The 20,980-nt window shown below is 31.2% G+C and overlaps 2 protein-coding genes across 11 annotated transcripts in view; one reads left to right on the top strand and one right to left on the bottom strand.

The window, feature by feature from the left end:
• Window positions 1-17,937, bottom strand: part of LOC148226878 (G protein-activated inward rectifier potassium channel 3-like) — a 61,296-nt gene extending 43,359 nt beyond the window's left edge. For 5 of the 10 annotated variants that reach the window (XM_088202091.1, XM_088202095.1, XM_088202096.1 and 2 more), the window contains exons 1-2: window positions 17,883-17,937; window positions 16,833-17,367 (exon numbers count right to left, since the gene is read on the bottom strand). In XM_088202091.1, coding sequence (XP_088058217.1) covers window positions 16,833-17,224 — 392 coding nt within the window. In that variant the 5' untranslated portion in view covers window positions 17,225-17,367; window positions 17,883-17,937. Of the gene's footprint in view, window positions 1-16,832; window positions 17,368-17,459; window positions 17,518-17,618 lie in introns of all 10 variants that reach the window. The other 5 variants (XM_088202099.1, XM_088202097.1, XM_088202093.1 and 2 more) reach the window with 4 other exon arrangements.
• Window positions 17,938-19,155: 1,218 nt separating this feature from the next.
• Window positions 19,156-20,514, top strand: LOC148226877 (uncharacterized). The gene has a single exon (XM_088202141.1). It carries the CDS (start codon window positions 19,231-19,233, stop codon window positions 20,377-20,379), a length of 1,149 nt encoding a protein of 382 aa, XP_088058267.1. The 5' UTR covers window positions 19,156-19,230; the 3' UTR covers window positions 20,380-20,514.
• Window positions 20,515-20,980: the final 466 nt, after the last annotated feature.

The raw sequence follows: 20,980 nt of genomic DNA, 5'->3' as shown, positions 1-20,980 counted from the left end.
AATCAGTATTTTAACCGAGACGAAATTTTAATTCTTTTCCAGGTGGGGGGGGGGAGAGCAAAAGTGGTTCTTTTTAATTGAATTGCGATGTTATCAAGCGCCCACCCTATTCTCCAGACCTTGCTCCTTCTGATTATCATTTATTCAGATCACTGCAAAATATTTTAAATTATAAAAAAAATATGCAATAGAGCAGGTAAAAACATCCCTTAATTCATTTGTTACATCAAAGTTAACGCAGTTTTACTCCAATTGTATTATTAAGTTAATCAAAAGGTGGGAGAATGTTATAAGAACTGATGGAAATATGTAATTGACTAAATCAATAAAAAGAGTTAAAAAATGTTTTATTCCATATAAAAAAAACGGTAAAACTTTTGCATCAACCCATAGTTCGATTTCATTAAGCGTCATAGAATTTCATTAAATTACATGCATTTTTCTAGCCAAATTTAATGGCGTCCCTAGCATTCATATTAAGACCTTTTATAATATTCTTACGAATTAAAATAAGTGAGAATCTATTGAAGCATATCGAAACCAAATTTTGATCAACAGAAGATCGCAAAAAACAATTATCCCTTCTCAGAAGTCAAAAATTCACGTCAAAAGCAATAAAATTGTGACGTCGTTACCGTGCGTTCCCACTGCGATTCTCTGAGCTATAAAGCTATTAAATTTAAAATCCATAAGTATTTATTTGATAGCCTAATACATTCGCAAGGGAATCATAAATAACAAGAATATGATATTTCGTAATGTTAATAACTATTGTATAAAGCTCCTACTATTTTTAATGATTTTTAAGAAGGCAAATGGAAAAACTCACTTTTTGATCTCGGAGCGTCTTTGACGAAACTTAAAATTTGAAGATTTCATCACGAAAATTGTTTTTTGATTGTTTATATAGATTAATCAATATATTCTTCTAATCCTTGCACACATTATGTATATATTTAATTTACACTGTTAAAACGTATCTAGTTAATTTTCAATCCGAATATTTATATTCAGTCAAATTGAATAACACAAGGGAAAAATAAACGAAAATTATGTTTAAATAAACAAATGTATCGTTGCTACCGGCCATCTTGTTTTATACTTATATGCTTATTTTTCATTGGTCGACAGTCAGAGCAACCATTCAAAAACAAAAGAATTCATTTTGCGGGCTCAAAAATTAATCGAGCAAACTTAATTTTTATTTTTTATAATTATATTCAAATAAATTTATTTTGTTTACGTGTATTATTTATAAATCGTTCATACAGAACTGACAGAGTAATAAATTGTTTCATTTTAAAGCGAGCGCGTCCGGAAGTGGCTTAGAACAATTATATATAAGAATATGAATATTTTATAATATATTTACAATTTTGTTACCTTATTAGTGACAACAAATGGCCTTTAGTTAATTTTCTTCGTCATTTTACACCAGTTTTCCAACAAACTATCCTTTTATGGCTGAATCCGGTGATGTACACTTATTGTACAACATAAAAAGTTAGTGATTTATGATGAAAAATACGAATATTATTACAAAAATAATTATAATATTTTTTTACACTAAAATATGATTTTTTATATGACATGTTTATATAAAAGTATAATATATGTATATAATATATTATAGAATATGGACAATTTAAGTAAGCAACATATAAAATAATTGTACCATAAAACGAATTGTTTGTGCATTACTGTTGACCAGTGAACAACTCTCGAAGACAAAATCTGCCCTACATTAATGCACAAACAACTCGTTTTACGGAACAAAGTATTTATTTAAATGCACATTTATCACTAAAATAATTTCCTGTTAAATAGCACCTATTAAATATGAGGTAAAATACAATATCTAATGACGTATCTCTACTATGATCCAACTTTCTCATTGAATTCGTTTCGATTATAAATCATCATTGTCCTGTAATTATTTTGATATGTTACATTTCACGCTTAATTTCAAACAATGACAGTAATCGCGTGTCGATCTTAAGATACGCTCAGATTATATACTAAATTATTTTTGGAGTAATCCCCCGGCACTAAATTAGATCGAGACGGAGAAAAAACAGTGCTAGTGTCGGCGATGGCGGCCAAGACTTGACGCTCGAATTAAATTCGTCCCCGGGTCACAGGAACGTTCCTGTTCGGCTAAGATGTCCTGCGATTTGGGTCAGGAGGGATCAGAAGCGGGTCACTGACCAGGACGAAGAATTGAAAAAATTGCAATAAAAAATGATAATAAATATGTTAAATATACGCCGTTAAACCATAATAATTATTTTAGATATGCATTTTTTTTTAATAAATAAATAACTCGGTCGAGATCACCCGTAATCGTCGCGTTACAATATGTAAGAATTCCGTTACAAGAATTATGATTTTTTTGTCATAATTCGAGCGTCGTTCAATGCAATCCAAAATATTGTCACTGAGCGAGCAGGTAGCGAAATTGAAAATTCTACTTTGCTCGAATTTTTGCAATCCTATACAAGTTGCGGTATTGTAAATTTAATGAGAAAATGTATTGTTCTTATACTGTAACACCGATTAGAATACGATTAGCACACGGGTATTTCAAACTGTCCGAGTGAATACGCCTACGTGTATTGTGTATCGTAGTATCCATTGGATACGTCTAATAACGTAAAAACGGCCTCGTTTTCATTTTCTGCATCCGAGTTCGTGCGCCCGTGTCGTTAGGGGTCTAATCAATGGGGTCAGCTTGGGGTCAGCCGCGGGGCCTCTCCCTAATGCAGTATTCAAATGAACGGGGGCCCGCGACGTGCACTTTTCGCCAGGTGCTCGCGTGCTTTCAGTTTTCAGTTCGACGGCCCCAAGAGGGTTGGGTCTTTTGCGCTAATCGAACAAGGACTGAATGGCAATTAGTACTCGGCGACCTACTTAGTTATATGAAAATCATAAATACTAACAATAACAACAACAAATTATTTTGGTTCGAGTCATTTCTGTATTGAGTCATACGACGGGCAACAATTTTTTTCTTTTGGAACAATAGGTCTAGAAAATCATTGTCTTTGATCGATCACTTCTGGATGCCTCGTAAATTTTATTTTTTCAATTTATTCCAATGAAATACATTCCAATATTACTCATTCTTTTTTTTCAGTTAAGATTTTCAGAAAGGAGTGCGTATAAAATTGTAAATCTGTTAGCTTAAGATGCGACATATTTTTTTCTAAAAACAGATTTATGTGATTTATTTATATAATATTTATTTATATTGCGCATTTAATATTTATTTTGGAATATCGCAATAATTTGTATTTTCTAAAGATATATGTAAACTTCACTCATGTTAAGAGTAACATAAATTAAATTTTAGCTATACATGTTAATGTAAATATTATAGAATACGTACATAAATATGTACGTTAATACGTGAATACGTAAATATATTTTTACATTGAAATCTCTACTTATGTTGATCCCTTATATTGAACATTATTAACTTATCTACTTCTGGTTTAAAGCAATATGGGAATTATCGTTTTTATAGTTCTAAGCCATAAAGATATCGTTTTCAGCAAATAAAATGTACTAATTAAGGAAAAAGAAATCCGAAAGTATTCACTGGCCTTTGTATGCTCCATTTGGAATATACGTTTATCTAAAACGTTCTAATCTCCGATCATCATGCACGTCTATATTACAAATACACTTATTCAGTGTGTTACAAATACTGATTAAAATTTGATATATTACGTTATTTATTTGAGACAAGTTAAGACCAAACATTATTGTGTTGAAATATGTGATTAGTTTGAAATGAAACAACAAAATCAGTATGATTAAGTATGTTTAATACCAATATTAAAAAATGATCACAAAGACTTTAAGATAAATTTTAATGATTTATTTTATTTTATAGACTGGTTTTATTTAGTCAGAAATATGTAGAAATCTAGAATCTAAACTGGTTTTCTCGATATCATTTATTACAAGTATAAATATTTTGTTGTGAAGTGAATTTATTCGTAAAGAGTAGAAGATTTATTATAAAAATGGTAACTACTTTCTGTGATGTGTTTGGTCGACACTACCAAACAAATTTGCGATTAAAGTTGAATAGAATATAGTGATGTAACTGAAATATTCTAATGTATACTTAAACATACAAAAGTAGTCGTCATAAAATATGAAACATTAACATTCGATTTTAGGTCATCGCCACCGTTTGAGATGTTTGTAATTGCTAATAAACATATTTTAGTGTCGGACATACACAATACGGTGAATTATATATGTTCATATATAAATTCGTAATATCGTCATGATCCAAAAACTATATTTAATAACACCAGCGGCAATATTATTGTAATAACAAAATGCCGTAGATTTTACTAAATTTTTTCAGAACGATTTTTTATCTCTCACCCTATGTTACATATGTAGTTGTGAGTCAATCACTTTTTATGTGTCTGAAAACCAAGATTTCATGAGTAATTTCCTATATACACAGTTTTTGCAACATCACAGTCAATTAAAAAAATATCATTAATAAACTTTTTTTAAGCTTTTTCACTGTAAAAATAAATTAATGTGTTTATTATATCAGTTTTCTTTAAATAAATTGTCAACCTAAATAATATCATTAATAAATGTTTTTTATAATTTTTTACTGTAAAAATCAATTACTGTGTTTATTATTCTTTCAATCGTAAATATTAGAGGTGCTGCAAAGATCTTATCTTTGTCCTATTTTTTAACTATCTTAAATGATTAAGTAACTATTTTTAAACAAGTTGAAATCTTACTTTTAGCTAATGACCATGTTTTTTAAGTTATGGATAAGCTATATTATTACTTGTGTCTCTTAACTAAATATAAATATATGTATGTACTTTCTAATTTGTGTTAACAATAGAAAATTAAATCTTAATATTAAATAACTACAAGTAATGAGCATTAAAAAAATATTAATAGTCAGTTAGTGTCATTAGAATGTAATAAAAACATTTTTCCTACCAATAACTAATTGTTTATCTGCTACTTAATCGCAAGTGAAAATATATTTTCACTGTAAAATAATATTAAATATTAGTTTTGTTATCATATTTTTGAAAATAAAAAAAAAAACAATTATTTTAAAACACATATTCCAACTTTATTTTTGTACAAAAAAAATAAGGTGCACCAGAGGATGCCGAAAAAGGGGTTTGTCGAAACATCGAAAGGAAAACTCAAATTGAACGCAAAAATATGTAAATAATTATATTTTATTATTTTGTGTATATTAAAAATATCATCTTTAACTAGTTGCGATTGCTGATTTTTTTGGATTTTTTTTTGTTTTTGAGATTCTGCGAAAACACAATTCAAAAAAAACCCCAGAAAAGTAGGAATCAAAAACTTCGATTTATCACTAAATGCATTTAAATTCATCTAGATTAAGTATATTTTTATGTGTATAAAAGGGTGTTCTAAAGATATACTAAGTATATTCGAAAAATATCTACAACTTTTAGATTTAAAGCATCAACACGCATATTTTTCACGTTAGTGAGTCCCTCCGGTGATGTACATTCATTATACATCATGAAAAGATATTGAACTATGATGAAAAATACGAATACTATTAAGCAAAAATCATTATAATATTTTTACTATATTTTTTATTAAATCTTCTGTTGTAACCCGACAGCCGTAAGCCCAATGCGTTACAACGGGGTAAATCTGTACCAATTGAGTAAGTCAATAAGATATAATGAATACATACAAAGTGAGAATTAACCACCTGACTGAAAGTCTGGGAATCGGTGATATCTATATTAATAAATATAAATTATGTGTAATATATTTTATAACTAATAGATTTTTTTATAATATAGTTTTTTTTATAAATTAAAATTCAAGTGTCACTAATGGGGGCTCGAACCTGTAACCTCAGAAAGTTATTAGTCTGATACGTTACGGATTACGCTATTCCGTCCTTAATATATATGGAGTTCTATTAAAAATATTACTATTAACAGATCATAAAATAAAGTCTGGATTTTTTTGGCTCTCTAAAAATTTAGAGAATTAATTGATTTAAAGACATAAATATTACATTTTATTAAGAAATCCATTTCAAATTTTAATTTTTCTAGTATAGCTACTTTTAATAATTCAAGCAAATTGTCCTCAAAAAGTTTAGTAATCCCAGTTCTATATTAATTGCTTACAGTCAATGTCTGGCAAAGCGTAACAGCGCGTACACGTAGTTCTACTTTCGGCGATTAAGATTAATTTTAACCCTTTGAGGGCTAACGCCCGATCTAAATAAATCGCCAACTCGTTGCGCAACGCAGACGACGAACGTCATTCGCGTGTCATCCTGCGAAACGTGTGCTCTTTCGAGACGTTGACTTTCGCAACGGACATAGCGTCGAGTTTAAATTAACCGCAGCCATTAATAGACACTAAATCAAAACAATGAGACGTTCATTGAGAAAGATATTGTGTTAGAAAAGGTGGAAAAAAACACGAGAATCTGGCGTGTGTTTATCGACGTCGGCCGACGATGGAAAAATCATATTACGATCATCATATTGTTCGCACAATGTAAACATTTACACCAGAAAATACGCTATACTTAGTTGCCACAAAAAAACTGAGCTATGAAAATAAAGCGTTTCTTGTTTACTAGAAAAAATGAACAGTCGACGTGTTTATTTGCGTTTTTTGCAGCAAAACAAATTTACTGATATTTAACGACTTAAAAGAAATAAGTTATATGTTTACTAATCTTAATAAATAATTAGCTGCTCTTATATATTGTTAATTGTATAAAAGCATTTTGTAACAGACAACTCAAACATGCACTCATATATGTAGCTATCGTCTAGCAAGCTCTTGAGAAGCGGAATGACTCTTGTAATGGGAGTGTTCTCAAGCACTGACAACTTGGTCGCAACGGTTGCTAATAAGGGTTGTAATCGCGATACTAGAAATAGCCGAGCAATGATGTAGTTACTTCAAAGAGTGCTTCATTAAATACTTTACAAAGCAAATAATTGTTATCAAATGTTTCTATCAAATAGGCACTAGAATACAATCACGTATACCTGAAATATTTACCCTGAATTTAAACTGCTTCATTGAATAGACGCTACGCCGTAACAAAAATGCATTAGGATACAAAACGAATACAGCCCGTGCACTTTATTGTAGAGATATCTGTGAATTTTTTTAATTCTCTATTTCAGTAATGAGAACTTTGATTTAAGACACTGGAGCGATATTCGAGGACTCAACAAATTAGCGTATCGTATAGAATATGAATCGGATAAAACACATTCACTAGAATTATTATGGATACTTAGAAATGCTGATAGATCTGTTTTTCAATCGACCATCTTCACAAATTTATAAAACATCTTGAGATCATCAACATATAATACATAAGTTGCGTTCTTAATTGATTATTTTGTAGTATAACATTGATTAAGAAAAGAAACAGTAGAGGACCTTAATTGGATCCCTGTGGTACTCCAGAACGAGCGACGAGTGCCATAGCTCACATACTGATATAATAAGCTAACAAGAACGTTCGAAAAACCAAAGTTGCTTAACTTCCAAATAAGGTGAGAAACAAAGTTTTTGATTATACATAAAAATCGTCTAAGTTAGCCTAAAATGATATTGATACTTATTTCTATATGATACTTTGGAGTTATTTTATTTTTTATTTTATTTTTTAAATTAAATTAAGACCATTGTGGCCTAACAGGTTACCCCAATGCGCCACGATGGTCGAAAACAAATTTTAAATTTATAAGACATAAAAAAACGTATATATACATAAATATAACAATACTTAAACATAACAAAAAATTATAAAATTTCAAAATTAAATGATATAAACTAGATCAGATCCTCGTAGCTAACATTAAATAAGTCAATATGTAATGCCAGCGTATTAAGGATCCGGATGGCCACAGCTATAGGCAGGGCCGGCCCTAGATTATTTAGCGCCCCAGGCAAAAACTAAATTTGCGCCCCCCCCCCACCCTAATAATACTTTAATAACTCATTACATGAGCGCAAAAATATAATTCAAATTAAAGTAATTTAATATTACATATATTTGACACCATACTCTTTTTTGCGATTGTGGATATTTAAGAATTTGTAGTTTTATTTTCGTCGCGATTTTTTACGCGTAAAATAATGTAAAGAGTACACAGTAGTGTATACAAAAAATATCAGATTATATTCTTTAACAATATTGTTTGATAATCTTAAGTGAATATTGCGCCTTTATTTGGTATCACGGCGCCCCCCAAGATCTAGCGCCCCAGGCGATCGCCTGTACTGCCTGCCCCTTGGGCCGGCCCTGGCTATAGGCGAGTCGGCAAGTGCGGATGTCCTAGCCCTAACGGCCATCAAAAGAGGTCTCGATCGTGATTCTCGAAAATGTTACGGAACCCAAAACTGGAATTCCTCGAGAATAGCTGGATTGTCGACAGCATGTTTTAGTAATTTGAAAAAATGCTTAGCGACATACAGCTTTCTGCGAGAACTCAGCGAATCATAACCCAACGCTCCTAAAAGAAAGACGCTGGGATATAAGTACGGATAATAACCAAATGTCCTTTTGTAAAGGTATCTTAAATACCTTTTTTTAATTTTTTCCACTAAAAGGGAATATTTGGCTATTCGGGGATTCCAAATTATAGATCCCGATTCAATAATGCTACGCACTAAGGTGCCGTAGAGGATGCGAATAACTGACGGATCGTCAAAGTGAAAGGCATTCCTTATAACAAAGCCGAGCATCTTGGAAGATTTATCACAGACGTCGTGTATGTGTAGAGAGAACCTCCATTTGCTCTCGAAAGTGATTCTGAGATCTTTAGTGGAAGTTTCTCTAGTCAAAATGTTATCACCGAGATGGTAGAAATAAGGTGATGGCGAACGAGATCGAGAAAATGACACAGTATGGCACTTTCCGACCCTAAAGGGCAGACGGTTAACGGAAGCCCATCTCCACAGAGAGCTAAATCACTTTGTAGAGAGAAGGAGTCCACAACAGATCGAATGCATTTATATAATTTTAAATCATCTGCGTACAGAAGAAAACTTGAATTTTTAATTGCTGTATTTATGTCATTAATAAATAACATAAAAAGAAGAGGTCCCAGATTGGATCCTTGAGGAACCCCCGAAGGGGTAAAATATTATTTTGACAATCGTCCACCATAGGCTACAAATTGTCTACGATTGCTTAAATAACTCGAGAATAACCGAGTTAAATTATCTGAGCAACCGAGGTTCGACAATTTTTTTAATAATAACCTATGACAAATTTTGTCAAAGACTTTCTCAAAATCTGTATACACGACGTCTACTTGAATTCCCGCATCGAGAGTTGTCACCGTTTTGGTGAACGACAGAAGGTTAGTAACAGTGGAACGGGCAGGACGAAACCCGTACTGTTGGTCTAACAAAAATTAAAAAATTAAAAGCAATCGAAATTAGTCGGTATATATATATACTGAATCAGAATATGATCTAAAATAATATTTTTTTTAGATTTATATTTTTTAAATTTCAATTTAGGACGTAAAAGTTGCAAAATATATTTTAATAAATTACATTTATCAAAATATAATTTAATAAAGTCATTTGGGGAGGCTGTTGGGAGCATTTGCACCCTCGGAATTTGGCCAGAAATATGAGTCAAATACTACGAATAAAAAGCTGAAATGTCCCTACTTCTAAATCAAAAATTTTCTGGTAATCCCTAAAAAACAAATCTCTTCCAAAAATATTTTTCAATCTATGTATTTTCACCGGTAGATATATATTTTACAGAGAAAATATAATTTATATGAAAAAAAAATTTAAAATGTAATAATAAATATTTTAAGTGTACTTATTATATTTTTTTAGATGTATACGTATTATATTTATAATTTTAATGTAGCAAATTGCAACCACAATGAGTTATTTCTTACTAATTTGTAAAAAATAAAAAGGTAGAAAAAAAGTCAAGAACGTCATTTAAACGTGTGTTAGGCGGTCATTAAAAGGTAGCGCCGATCCCGACCGCGCGCTTTGATCTTTAACCGTCAATATTACAACTTGGTCTTAACAATTATCTTCTGATACTACATAAATGTTGAGATATACACATTTATTTATTACAATAGATGTTCTGCTATGTAATAAATTATAATGTCATAATGTTGTTTTATATAAAGCATAAATAGTCTAATTGATCGTGGATGTAAAAATATAAACTTAGTTATAACATTAAATAAAAAAAACTATTGATCGCTGCGCGGTTTGGTTCATAATGGTTATTACTTAAACTAAAATAAGTGGTTTACAATAAATATATAATTAAAATTTACTGCGCTTTCAAAAATAAATCTTACTAAATATAAAAAAGTGACTTATGGAGCACAAAAAATGCGTCAATATATATGTATATATTTTATTTAATTTTATATTAAAAATCTTTACTTAGTTTTGTAAGCAAGATATAAAATGTATATTTAGGGTTTTATTTTATATAATATTTTATTAGAACTAAATTAATAAATAATGTTTAGCAAATGTGTCAATGTAAAAAAAGTTCACCCGCCCATTTTATGTACGTATGTATATGAAAATTGTGTTTAATATTTATCGCGTTTGATACTTCGATTGGTGCGATAACTCCACTCAATTCATTAGTAATAATCTCACATGCGATATATATTTAGTTTGTTTTGTGTAAATCTGACGTTGGAGGCCAGTGAGAGTTTATTGAAGTTGCGTTAATTGGCAATTCAATATGTTAGGATAAAGTCTAAATTTAAAGCATTAGAAAACAAACATTTGGTCTCGCGGCTTCAAAACAAACAGATTGTTATTTGGACAATTCGGATCAAAAGCTAAACATTTTTAAATGAACGAGTAATAATTCGGAGAACCTAAAATGCTACTTAAAGTTTGGGGAAAACAATCGGGAGTTTCAAGCTATGGATGATTATGTTAATATATTAATACTTAGAACTCGTGTAGAGATATCTAAGATATTTTTTCAAAACCCTGGATAGAGTTCAACAACAGTGGATAAAGTGAAACGCGCTCCGCACATCGAAGTCGAGCATCTTCGAGACCGTATCGCAAACTTTGGTGATTTGCTTATTAATTCCGAAAACTGTATACATGACACTTATCAATGCTGAATTTATTAGCTGAGAATTTAAAGTTCATAAACTGAATTTATTTTTCAGTAATTTTAGATGCTTTTAAACGCATAAGAATTTCAAGAATACGTATATTTGTGAGTCATCTTCGAGCCAAACTAACTACTTTTATAAAACTAGATATATATTATAGCACATTACTAAGAAATAAGCTTAGTGTTTTTTACAGTATTTTATTATATTATACATTATGAAATTTCCCGTCTAGACTGATAAAAGCTTCCATAAATCGACTCAATTATGCACTTGCTTCCATCATCCATCAGGACAATCTGTGCTTCCTGCGCTGTCAACGCGTCCAATTATGTTGTGGCAATATTTTGGAGAAGCTTTATAAATACAACCGGGGGCAGCAGGATCTTGGTTGCACCGGTTGCAGCGGGTCAACGATTGCAGCATCCGCTGACATCGTTTCTCGACGAGCAATTGCCCACCAGCTCGATATGGTAAATCGGTGCTTTTATTAGAGTCCCGCCGCGTGCACTTATGCAATTTTAGACGACCGATCTATACTTAGTTGCCACTTAACTACAGTAAACCGGAGTGATTCTCTGCACTTCCGGGCCACTGTACGATGAACTTACGAATGACTCTCTTCTCGGAAATTTTACTAGAATTAAATTAACCAAAATCTGCATGTATATATGTGCATAAATACTCTGAAAACATATGTTTAATATATAAGTAAGGAATAATATATTGATTTATATTTGCATTGACTCATGCACCGAATAGTATTGTTATACATATTATTTTATCATATTCGGAAAACCACAAAGGTTTTGTTTATAAAGAAACACCCGGAAGACACACTATTGCTTCATTAGATGGATTGTATCAGCCTTTTATCCCATCCATCCAAGATACATAAAAGAAGAGAGCGATTGACAAGGACACTTACGTCGATCCACAACCCATTTTTTTATCAACTTTGATTATTTGGCCCGATACTGACACCTACGTATTATCTGTATATCAATATGCGGCATATGTGTGTAATAAATTACAATACTACAACCTTTATATGTTGCTTAGAAAAAGTTATGTCAAAAAACGGTTATTGACCGAATAAATGCGTCTAACACGCATGAAATAAAACAATCGACACAAAATCTATACTGTTTTGTATTTTGGTAAAAGAAAACGATTCGATAAGCGTATAATAAATTTATATGGGTCAGATATCAAAAAATGTATCTAGGATACTGTTCGAAATCAAGAGAGCAAAATGATATGGGGGTGCTCTTTATATTTCGAAATGGAAGGTGTCGACTTCGTCGAAGCAACAGTAAATATATTAATTGTACTAAATAATTCCTTATTAAAATGTTTTAGAATATAATGAAAGATAAATAAAAAAAAAATTTACAACTCAAAGAGCAAACAAAAACTTGAATGTATCGACGAATTAGATTGCTGATAAATTCCATTCTTATTCGTATTTTAGTAATATTGAAGACTAAAGGGGGGTAAAACAGAAAACAATATTTTAAGTACAAACTGTTCATTAGTTCTATGTTATTTCAAAAGATTTTTTCATATATGACTTTACAAAAAATAATAATGAATATCAAAATATATTTAATTATTGACCAAATTTTACTGTTTCATTATTTATTTATTTTTACATTAAAAGATTCAAAAAAAAAATATATTATTTACTTATTTTGATAAAATTAAGAGCATCGTGACCTAACAGATTACCCTAATGCGTCAAGATAGTCAATAAACAATACATTATTACAATACACAAAAAAATATAAAATACAATAAGAGATAAAAAATCATAAAATGTTAAAATTAAATGATACGAAATATCTTAAGAAATTATGTATGTTTTAATATAAATACAAAATAACTAATCTTATAAACCATGCATATAAACACAATTTTCTCGTTATTGTAGACATTAATTTAGAGACAGGACAAAATATATTAATAATATACGTCGTTATTGTGACTTTGTATTTTTTTAATCGCGTATTTAAAAAACAACGCAATAAGTTAGTTTGATGAGCTACTTTTAAATTTATGCAAATGCTGCATTTTTCTTATTCTGAGAATAAACGTTTGTATTCTAACGGAACAATAGTTTAGCAAAGTTAGGCTAAATGATTTTTACTATATTTCGTAAAAAACCATAGTGCTTTCAATTAAATGCAATCGAACAATTTTTGTTATTTTTCTATAAAAATATATATTGTATAATCTTTATAACAATCCGAACAAATTATCGTGAGGAGATATTATTTTTAATACATATGATATTCCCTATAAGCTGGAGTAGCTCGTTATTAGAGAATTTATAATAAATACGACCTAGCTCGATTTTAATAAATCATCCCGATATTCATCCGTGAGATTAGAAAAAACTATGATGATCGATCGGATTATAATTATATTATAATCACAAATACCATGACACGATAAAAATTGTACAACACAATGGTTTATATGGGATTCGAATATAGATTTTTCAAACGCTAAACCTCGCTAGTATGTAAAAATATTTAATTTGTGTAAGTAAAGGATTATTCTTATATGAAAGATCCTTGCGAATCGACCATCAGAAATGAATTTAATTTAACGGTTATAAATTGCAATAAAAATGTCGACCAAATGTGTGCCAAGAACTTCACGCGATTCGAATACGATTTCCTTTCGCGATATGAATGCAAATCTGAGGAAAACTCTAGTTTTGAAAAGTGAATTTTGAGCGCATCGTACATGTCAGAGGCTATCGACCGTTGCGGTGTTGCCACTATTTGCAGTCACGCAATATTACATCGTCGCATAACAAAATGGCGCCTGCGTGTCTGGCGAGGGAGGAATATGTAATTGATATTGCACTCTAACACTGTGATGAAAATTGTAGTGTATCATAGTTTCTTAATTAAAAAATTATTGATTTATTAAATTTAAAAACCTTAAACAACTATTTATTTCCCTACCAAAAAAAAGATATTCACAGAAATAAAAGACTAGCACACAACATAAAAAATATATAACTATATAGATTATTATTATTGCTGCATAATTTACGAAGAGAGATGTAAAGTATGCGTATATATAAGGAATTTAGATGCGCTTTTGTAAGTCAATATTTTTAACTTACATACTCTTGCCCACTACTACTATCCTCATAAGAATCGACAATCAATTAAATGGTCAGAATTTAAATCAATTTTTGTCAAAATAAAAATCAGCGACGAACGAAGCGGGAATAATGACAAAGCGGGGATGGAAAGCACGCTTTGCTTGTTGTGTTGACATCTGACAATATTGAAAATAAGTTGGCCCTGATTCACTTTGATAATGGTAATGAACTGCCGACATGCGAATGACAGATTGACCAATTGCTCAAATTTTCAGCGTTACAACAATAACAACACTATAAGATAACACTATTGTCAACTGAAAAAAAATATTTTAACCATCTGTCAAATTAAGTCTTACAATTTAATATAAATTCTGATTAGTTCAATTAAAATTATAACAATTTAATATAAACTCCGAGCAATTATTATTAATTCTGACCGACTAATATTTATTCTGGCCGCTTATATTCTGACCGAGGTATTCTGACCCTTTAATATAAATTCTGACACATGTAATATAAATTCTGACCACAACCGTATTAAAATTCTGCCACAAAAGATATCAATATTATCTTATATGAGACAAAATTAATAAAAAAAAATGGCCGCAATAATTAGGTTGTTTTCACTATAGAAAAAAAATAGACAAAAATTTAAGTTCATTTTAATTCCTTTTATGAAGCATTTTTAACTATTTTATTTAATTTAATAGGTAAGATATTATCTAGGATTAAGTATTACTAAAAAAAAATTACAATAGTACTATATTATCCTATTTTAATTATTGTGCAACAATATTATATCATATATGTAATAAAAAAAGCAATAAAAGTAGTTTTAAATAAAAATAGATTTACTAGTTGTAGAAGTATGATTGATAGATTTCAATAGTTGGGTTTTCAAGAAATATTGAAGATGTTTTAATATGCATGTACAAGTTTATGACCATATATTTATGTATAAGATAATACTATGTCAAAAGCAATAAAGTCGTATCGTCACCGTCGCAATGGAAACGCTCGGTTATCTAAAGTTCCTATTAAGATTTATAATAAGTGAGAATTGATTGAAGTACATCTAAACCAAATTTTGATTAATAGGAGCGTTCAAAAAATAATTATCCCTTCTCAGAAGTCGAAAATCCACGTCAAAAGCAATAAAATCGCAGTGGAAACTCTCGTAACCGAGCATAAAAAAATATTAGAAATATTTACTTATAATATTTATCTAATAATTAGTTGATTTCTTTACTGCTCAATGTTGCCATATATCGAACTTCCAGTCCAGGTCAAAAACAAGAAAATCATGCCATCGGGGTGAAAACGCTCGATTATCAAGCATTTATATTAAGACTTTTTATAACAATATTACGAGCGATAACCGACTAAAGCATATCTAAACCGAATTATGCCCAATAGAAGAGCGCAAAAAACAATTATCCCAGAAGCCAAAAAACACGATTTTATTGCTTTTGACGTGAATTTTTAACTTCTGAGAAGTGATAATTATTTTTGCGCTATTCTATTGACCAAATTTCGGTTTGAATCCACTTTGACCAATACTTTAATATCATAAATCCGGTAAGGATAGTAATCATATTTTTAAAACATAGTGTAATATCGAAGTACAGACAAACTATAAAGCTATATGCGAGACGCGACATCAGTCTATAGTTAATTTTTCGCTTATTATAAGCTAAAAAATAATATGTTATCAGAAGTATTTAATAAAAAATAAAGATGTACATAGATGTAATACTAGAAATTGAGACAATTTAAGGAAAGTTAGGTATAAGAAAACGAGTACGGCCAGTGGAATAATATAGGGAGGTGTGAATTTGTATAATATTATTCCAAGGACAATTCTAAAAAAATAAAACTGTAGAGGTTTCTTCAATGGAATACATATGTTATATGTATGTTTCGAATGACTTTGTATAAATAATTAGCTATATTAACTTAATTAATCAGAGGCAGATCTAATAAGCATTTTAATAAGCGCATAGTATTGACTTCATTAAGGGCTTTTACTAAGTACCCCCGAGAGTTCACCCAATCTCGCACAAAGCAGAGCTACGTCAAACCTCGACCAAAAAAGCAGTCGCTTCCCTCTTCACGTCCACCCTGTTCATGCCATGACGTTCAAAACCCAGAATCGGCTTGGTTATACAGACACAGTAATTATACAAACTGTACAGTAATTAAAAAATTGTTATAAAAAATTAAATAACTTTGCTCTATATAAAAATAAAAACATCTATTGTGTAAAAACCTAGAAATAAGTCTATGTACATACACATAAAAAAGAAATGTTGCTTTAATTACTATAATATGATAATTAAAAACTACGCCAAGCCTAAACTATTCTGATTTGCGAACGATTACTTATACATGACACAAATACTTGAGATAGAGTGCTATGAAGCCGGTTATGGTTGTCATAATTCAGTAACGTTCAGCTTGTTACTCATAAGCTGACGTCTTTGAACGTGTTTTTAATGTAAATTATTATGAGCTCTCACCTGAAAAACGGTCCTCCTTCTTTACCGCCGCCCCTCGGAGATCTCAGCGAGAACCTCAGCTGTCTGTGAAAGTTTCCCAAGATGCTGTTGCTCCTGGTCTTTCTGGCGCCTAAGCTCTGGGTCCTGGTGAGTCTTCCCACGCCCGGAGGAGGCGGCCTGTTCGGGCTGAGGCTGTTCGGATCCGGCGTCAGATTCATCCCGATGTCGTTTTGCTGCATGTCGCCGAAAGACGCTCGGGTCCTTATGATTTTGGGTATCGTCTTGCCCGGCGGGCTCTCCTCCAGGAGCTTGTCCCATGGCTGGGAGAGCTGCTCCGAGCCGGAGATCTCCTTAGAGACCTCCGGGCTCGGAGACTCCTGCTCCAGGGACATCTTCCTGCACTTTTCGATCATGGCACTTTACACAGAGTTCGCGTCGGCGGATATGCAAGCACACACCTTCATGTTTGTTTTATCTTTCGGAAACACTTGTTCAAGCTGACGACGCGAGACAGAATGCGGTAGGCGGCTTTGGAAAAGTCTTAAAATCGGGCGCCCTTGAACGACAACAAAAAAAATAGTTTTATATATTTATATCGTGTGATGTAAACGGGCGTTTTATTCGGAAAAACTATATTTAACAACGCACCGACCGAAAGGATTGCATAAGTGAACACTACTAATTTTTCAAAAGTACGGCGTTGAAACTAATTCACCAAATATAGTTATAATTAGCATGGGAAAAATAATCTAATCACAAGAAATAGCAAAAAGTAACATTTCCAAAGACTGGATATTTAAAAATTACCGTTGATCGTATAATTAATATTCCTGCTATAATAAGGTAAATATTTATTATTTCAAAAAAAAATAGTTTATTTAAAGTTGCTCTTTTGTTTAAAAAATTACGCACATTTGTACAAATCGAGAAACATAGGAAAAGTTAAATAAAGTTTTTTATAAAATAATAATGGTCGAAAAAATCGTTGTTGTTGTTATATCTTCCTTGGCGCGCGGCGTTTGAATAATGAAAACGGTTTTCGTGCGTGAGTAAAGTTTGACTGTAGTTTACGAAAAAACAGCGCCGCTAACGCACGACCGACCAGCGGCCTAGTCGCAACCTCACTGAGTGACGGCGAACGTTTTTGCATCGGATCATTACTCCTGTTTTCCTTTCAGTAAAAATGGCGTCCTGCGTCATAGCGATCCGCGCCATTGCGACGTTTCGAAAACGGGGCTCGTTTGCGGGAAGACGCGTGACTCACGGGCGGTCGACCCTTGACCCGACCTCCGACGTTCGATGACCAAAGGGAATTCTCGATTCGTTTTAAATTTCCCTATTAATATATAGGTCAGCCATTTTAACTACACTTCAAAAACTATCACCGGTAGACTTGAGGTCTACAACCCTTATTTTATATATAAACGTTTATTGCAATAAACTACCATTTTATTGTTACAGAATAAAATAATAATAATCGTTTAATAAGACCTAAAGTTAGTAAAAAATATTTCTTCAAAGCAAGATGTGTTCAACCATTTTATGTTTACACTTACATTTGAGTTTGATATTGTCGTAGTCAAAGATTCTGGAGATTAGTGGGTTAATATTGTAGTAAAAATGATTTTTTTTAGGTAAATATAATATTTTTATAGCTTTATTTTGAATGAAAAAATCTTATATGTTACATAGAAATGACTTTGTAATATAATATAATCAAAAAAATATTAGAAAAATGTAAGTATATTTATTATCTTGGATAACAAATATGTTAGGTATAAATATAAAAAAAATCTATATTAGTATTATATTGCCCCACTTAAATTATTGTGCAACAATATTATATACGATTAATAAATTAGATAAAACGATGTAGTAAGAATTACAAAGTAGGGCAATGAGAGTAGTTTTCAATAAAACAATTTAAGGATAGTTAGGTATAAGAAATAGAGTACGGCCAGGGGTATATTGTATGAAGGTGTGAATTTGTATAATAATATTCCTATGACAATTCGCAAAAATAAAAATGTAAAATGTATGGTTCCACAATAGAATAAAGAAACACCGTTGCGCATTAAGAAATAAATTATAATATTTTTTTTTTTATTCAGTTCTATATTAGTTAAATAAATAAATAACATATCTGCTGAAGAATCTCAACCACTACCTCCTTATTTATGACAATAGTAAATAAGATTAATATAACCATAATGAATATTTTATCATCATTATTATTATAATTATTAATAAAAATATATAACACACACTATATGTGGTTTTTTAATACCACAAAGGAAATAGTATTTTATATGCGATATAAAATCTAACATTTGATTACATAGCCTATTGGTGCACTAATATACAAGTTGCACATTTGATTCATCCGCTTTGCAAGAACAACGTATACGCGCGATCTATAATGTTTCTCTTGCGTATTTCAATTGCAGTGTTGTCACTTGTATTCGCAATTAAGTGTAAAAGTATCGACACGGAATCTGAAAGTGTTCCGACTTCGGGTGATTTTTTGACGACGTGTTTGCACAACATTAAAAGAGCGTCTTGCAAACAAAAACATATTGAAATCAATCGGTTCTTTTATACTTGCAAAGCAATCGGAGCTTTTGACGACGCACCGAGAAGGATAAGCGTCGTAGATAATCAAGTGTCGGTGTACGTGAAAGATAAAGTTTACCAAGTAGAAAATGGAAGAGTGATCAGCCATAAGTATGTCACAGCGCCGACTGGATCCATCGAAGACAGGAGAAACAACAAATTCTACACTAGTGAAGGAAACGTGTACGTCTTGAACAACGATACTGGGAAGGAGATTGAAATATTGACAAAGGAGCGATACGGATTCAAGCAGTTGGCTCTCGATAAACATCTAGAGCAGCTCTTCATCTTGCCTGTGAATACGGACAGTACAAGCACCAACGATCTGTACGTGCTTAATACTAAAAACGTGCAATCGAACGATGTCATCGAAGCGGAGAAGATCCGAGGAATTCGCGGTCGTTTCACAGCCATGGGAATCGACCCTCAAAACAGAATGTTGTATTTGGGTGTTCAAGACGACGTCGGTGGAAAATTGGTGCAGCTAAACCGCCTCGATAAGAACCCATGTTCGGACGAAGATGAAAAAAGAGACACGTTTCAGAATGCACTTTATAACATGACAGACACATTGTTGGACATGTTCGATAGAAACATACAAGAACAAGGCGACTCTTTAGAGTGTAATGAAATGGTCGATAGTACCGATTTTAGAAAATTGAAAGGTGAGAATTTAGCGCTACAAAATCGGTTAGAAATGCTCAAAGCAAAATTTGCTTCCATCACAAACCGTTTGTTGAACACGGCGAACGGAATATCGATGCCACAACAATATTCGGTACTAGAAGAGAACTTAAGAAATAACACAATTTGTATTATAGAACAGGAAAAAATAAATTACATGAGTAAAATAAGTCAACTACAGTTTGAAAAGGACGAATGCTCTTCCTTGATAGATTCATTCAAATTTAATGTGAAAAAAATTACATTTGAAGCGTTACAACTAGTTAAATAAGAATATAATGCATTGTATGTTTGATTTGTATACATTTCACAAATTGTACACACAACATATATTTTTTTTCTAAAAGTAGTATTTTAAAAATATCAATGGATCTAGTGTTTTATATTTCATAGAACATAAAAATTATCATTAAATTTAATATATAATTAATATTAATTACCTAATCAAATTATTATTTATGTGTAATTGTTATCAACAACGTACAGTCCGTCCAAGATATGAACGCTCATCGTCATAGTATTGGTGAGAGAATATAATAAGGTGACCATGTGAAAATACAAGTGCAATTAATTTTTATTTTTTTAATTTAATTTGTGAGGAAAGTGTAAAATATCCTTTCTTACTTTTTTTGTTTATTAATATACATATTTAACTGAAAAACATGAGAGCAGCTTTGGTATCCCTCTCCAGGTTGAATATCTGTTCAATAAAATATTTTTTAAAATACCAATAGAATATTACAGGAATTGTTTTATTGATTACAAAATACCACAACATGATAATAGTTAATAATAAAAATATAACACATTATAATTTTTAATTCAATTTCCAACGTATGGTCACCCTACTCTTAAAACAGCCCTGATTTAGT

This window comes from Plectrocnemia conspersa, unplaced genomic scaffold, assembly GCF_051122295.1.
Source record: "Plectrocnemia conspersa isolate PC_06_02 unplaced genomic scaffold, ASM5112229v1 ptg000013l, whole genome shotgun sequence".
Taxonomy (NCBI): domain Eukaryota; kingdom Metazoa; phylum Arthropoda; class Insecta; order Trichoptera; family Polycentropodidae; genus Plectrocnemia; species Plectrocnemia conspersa.
The sequence above is the reverse complement of the archived record's forward strand: the minus strand, read 5'-3'. Positions and strand labels throughout refer to the sequence as shown.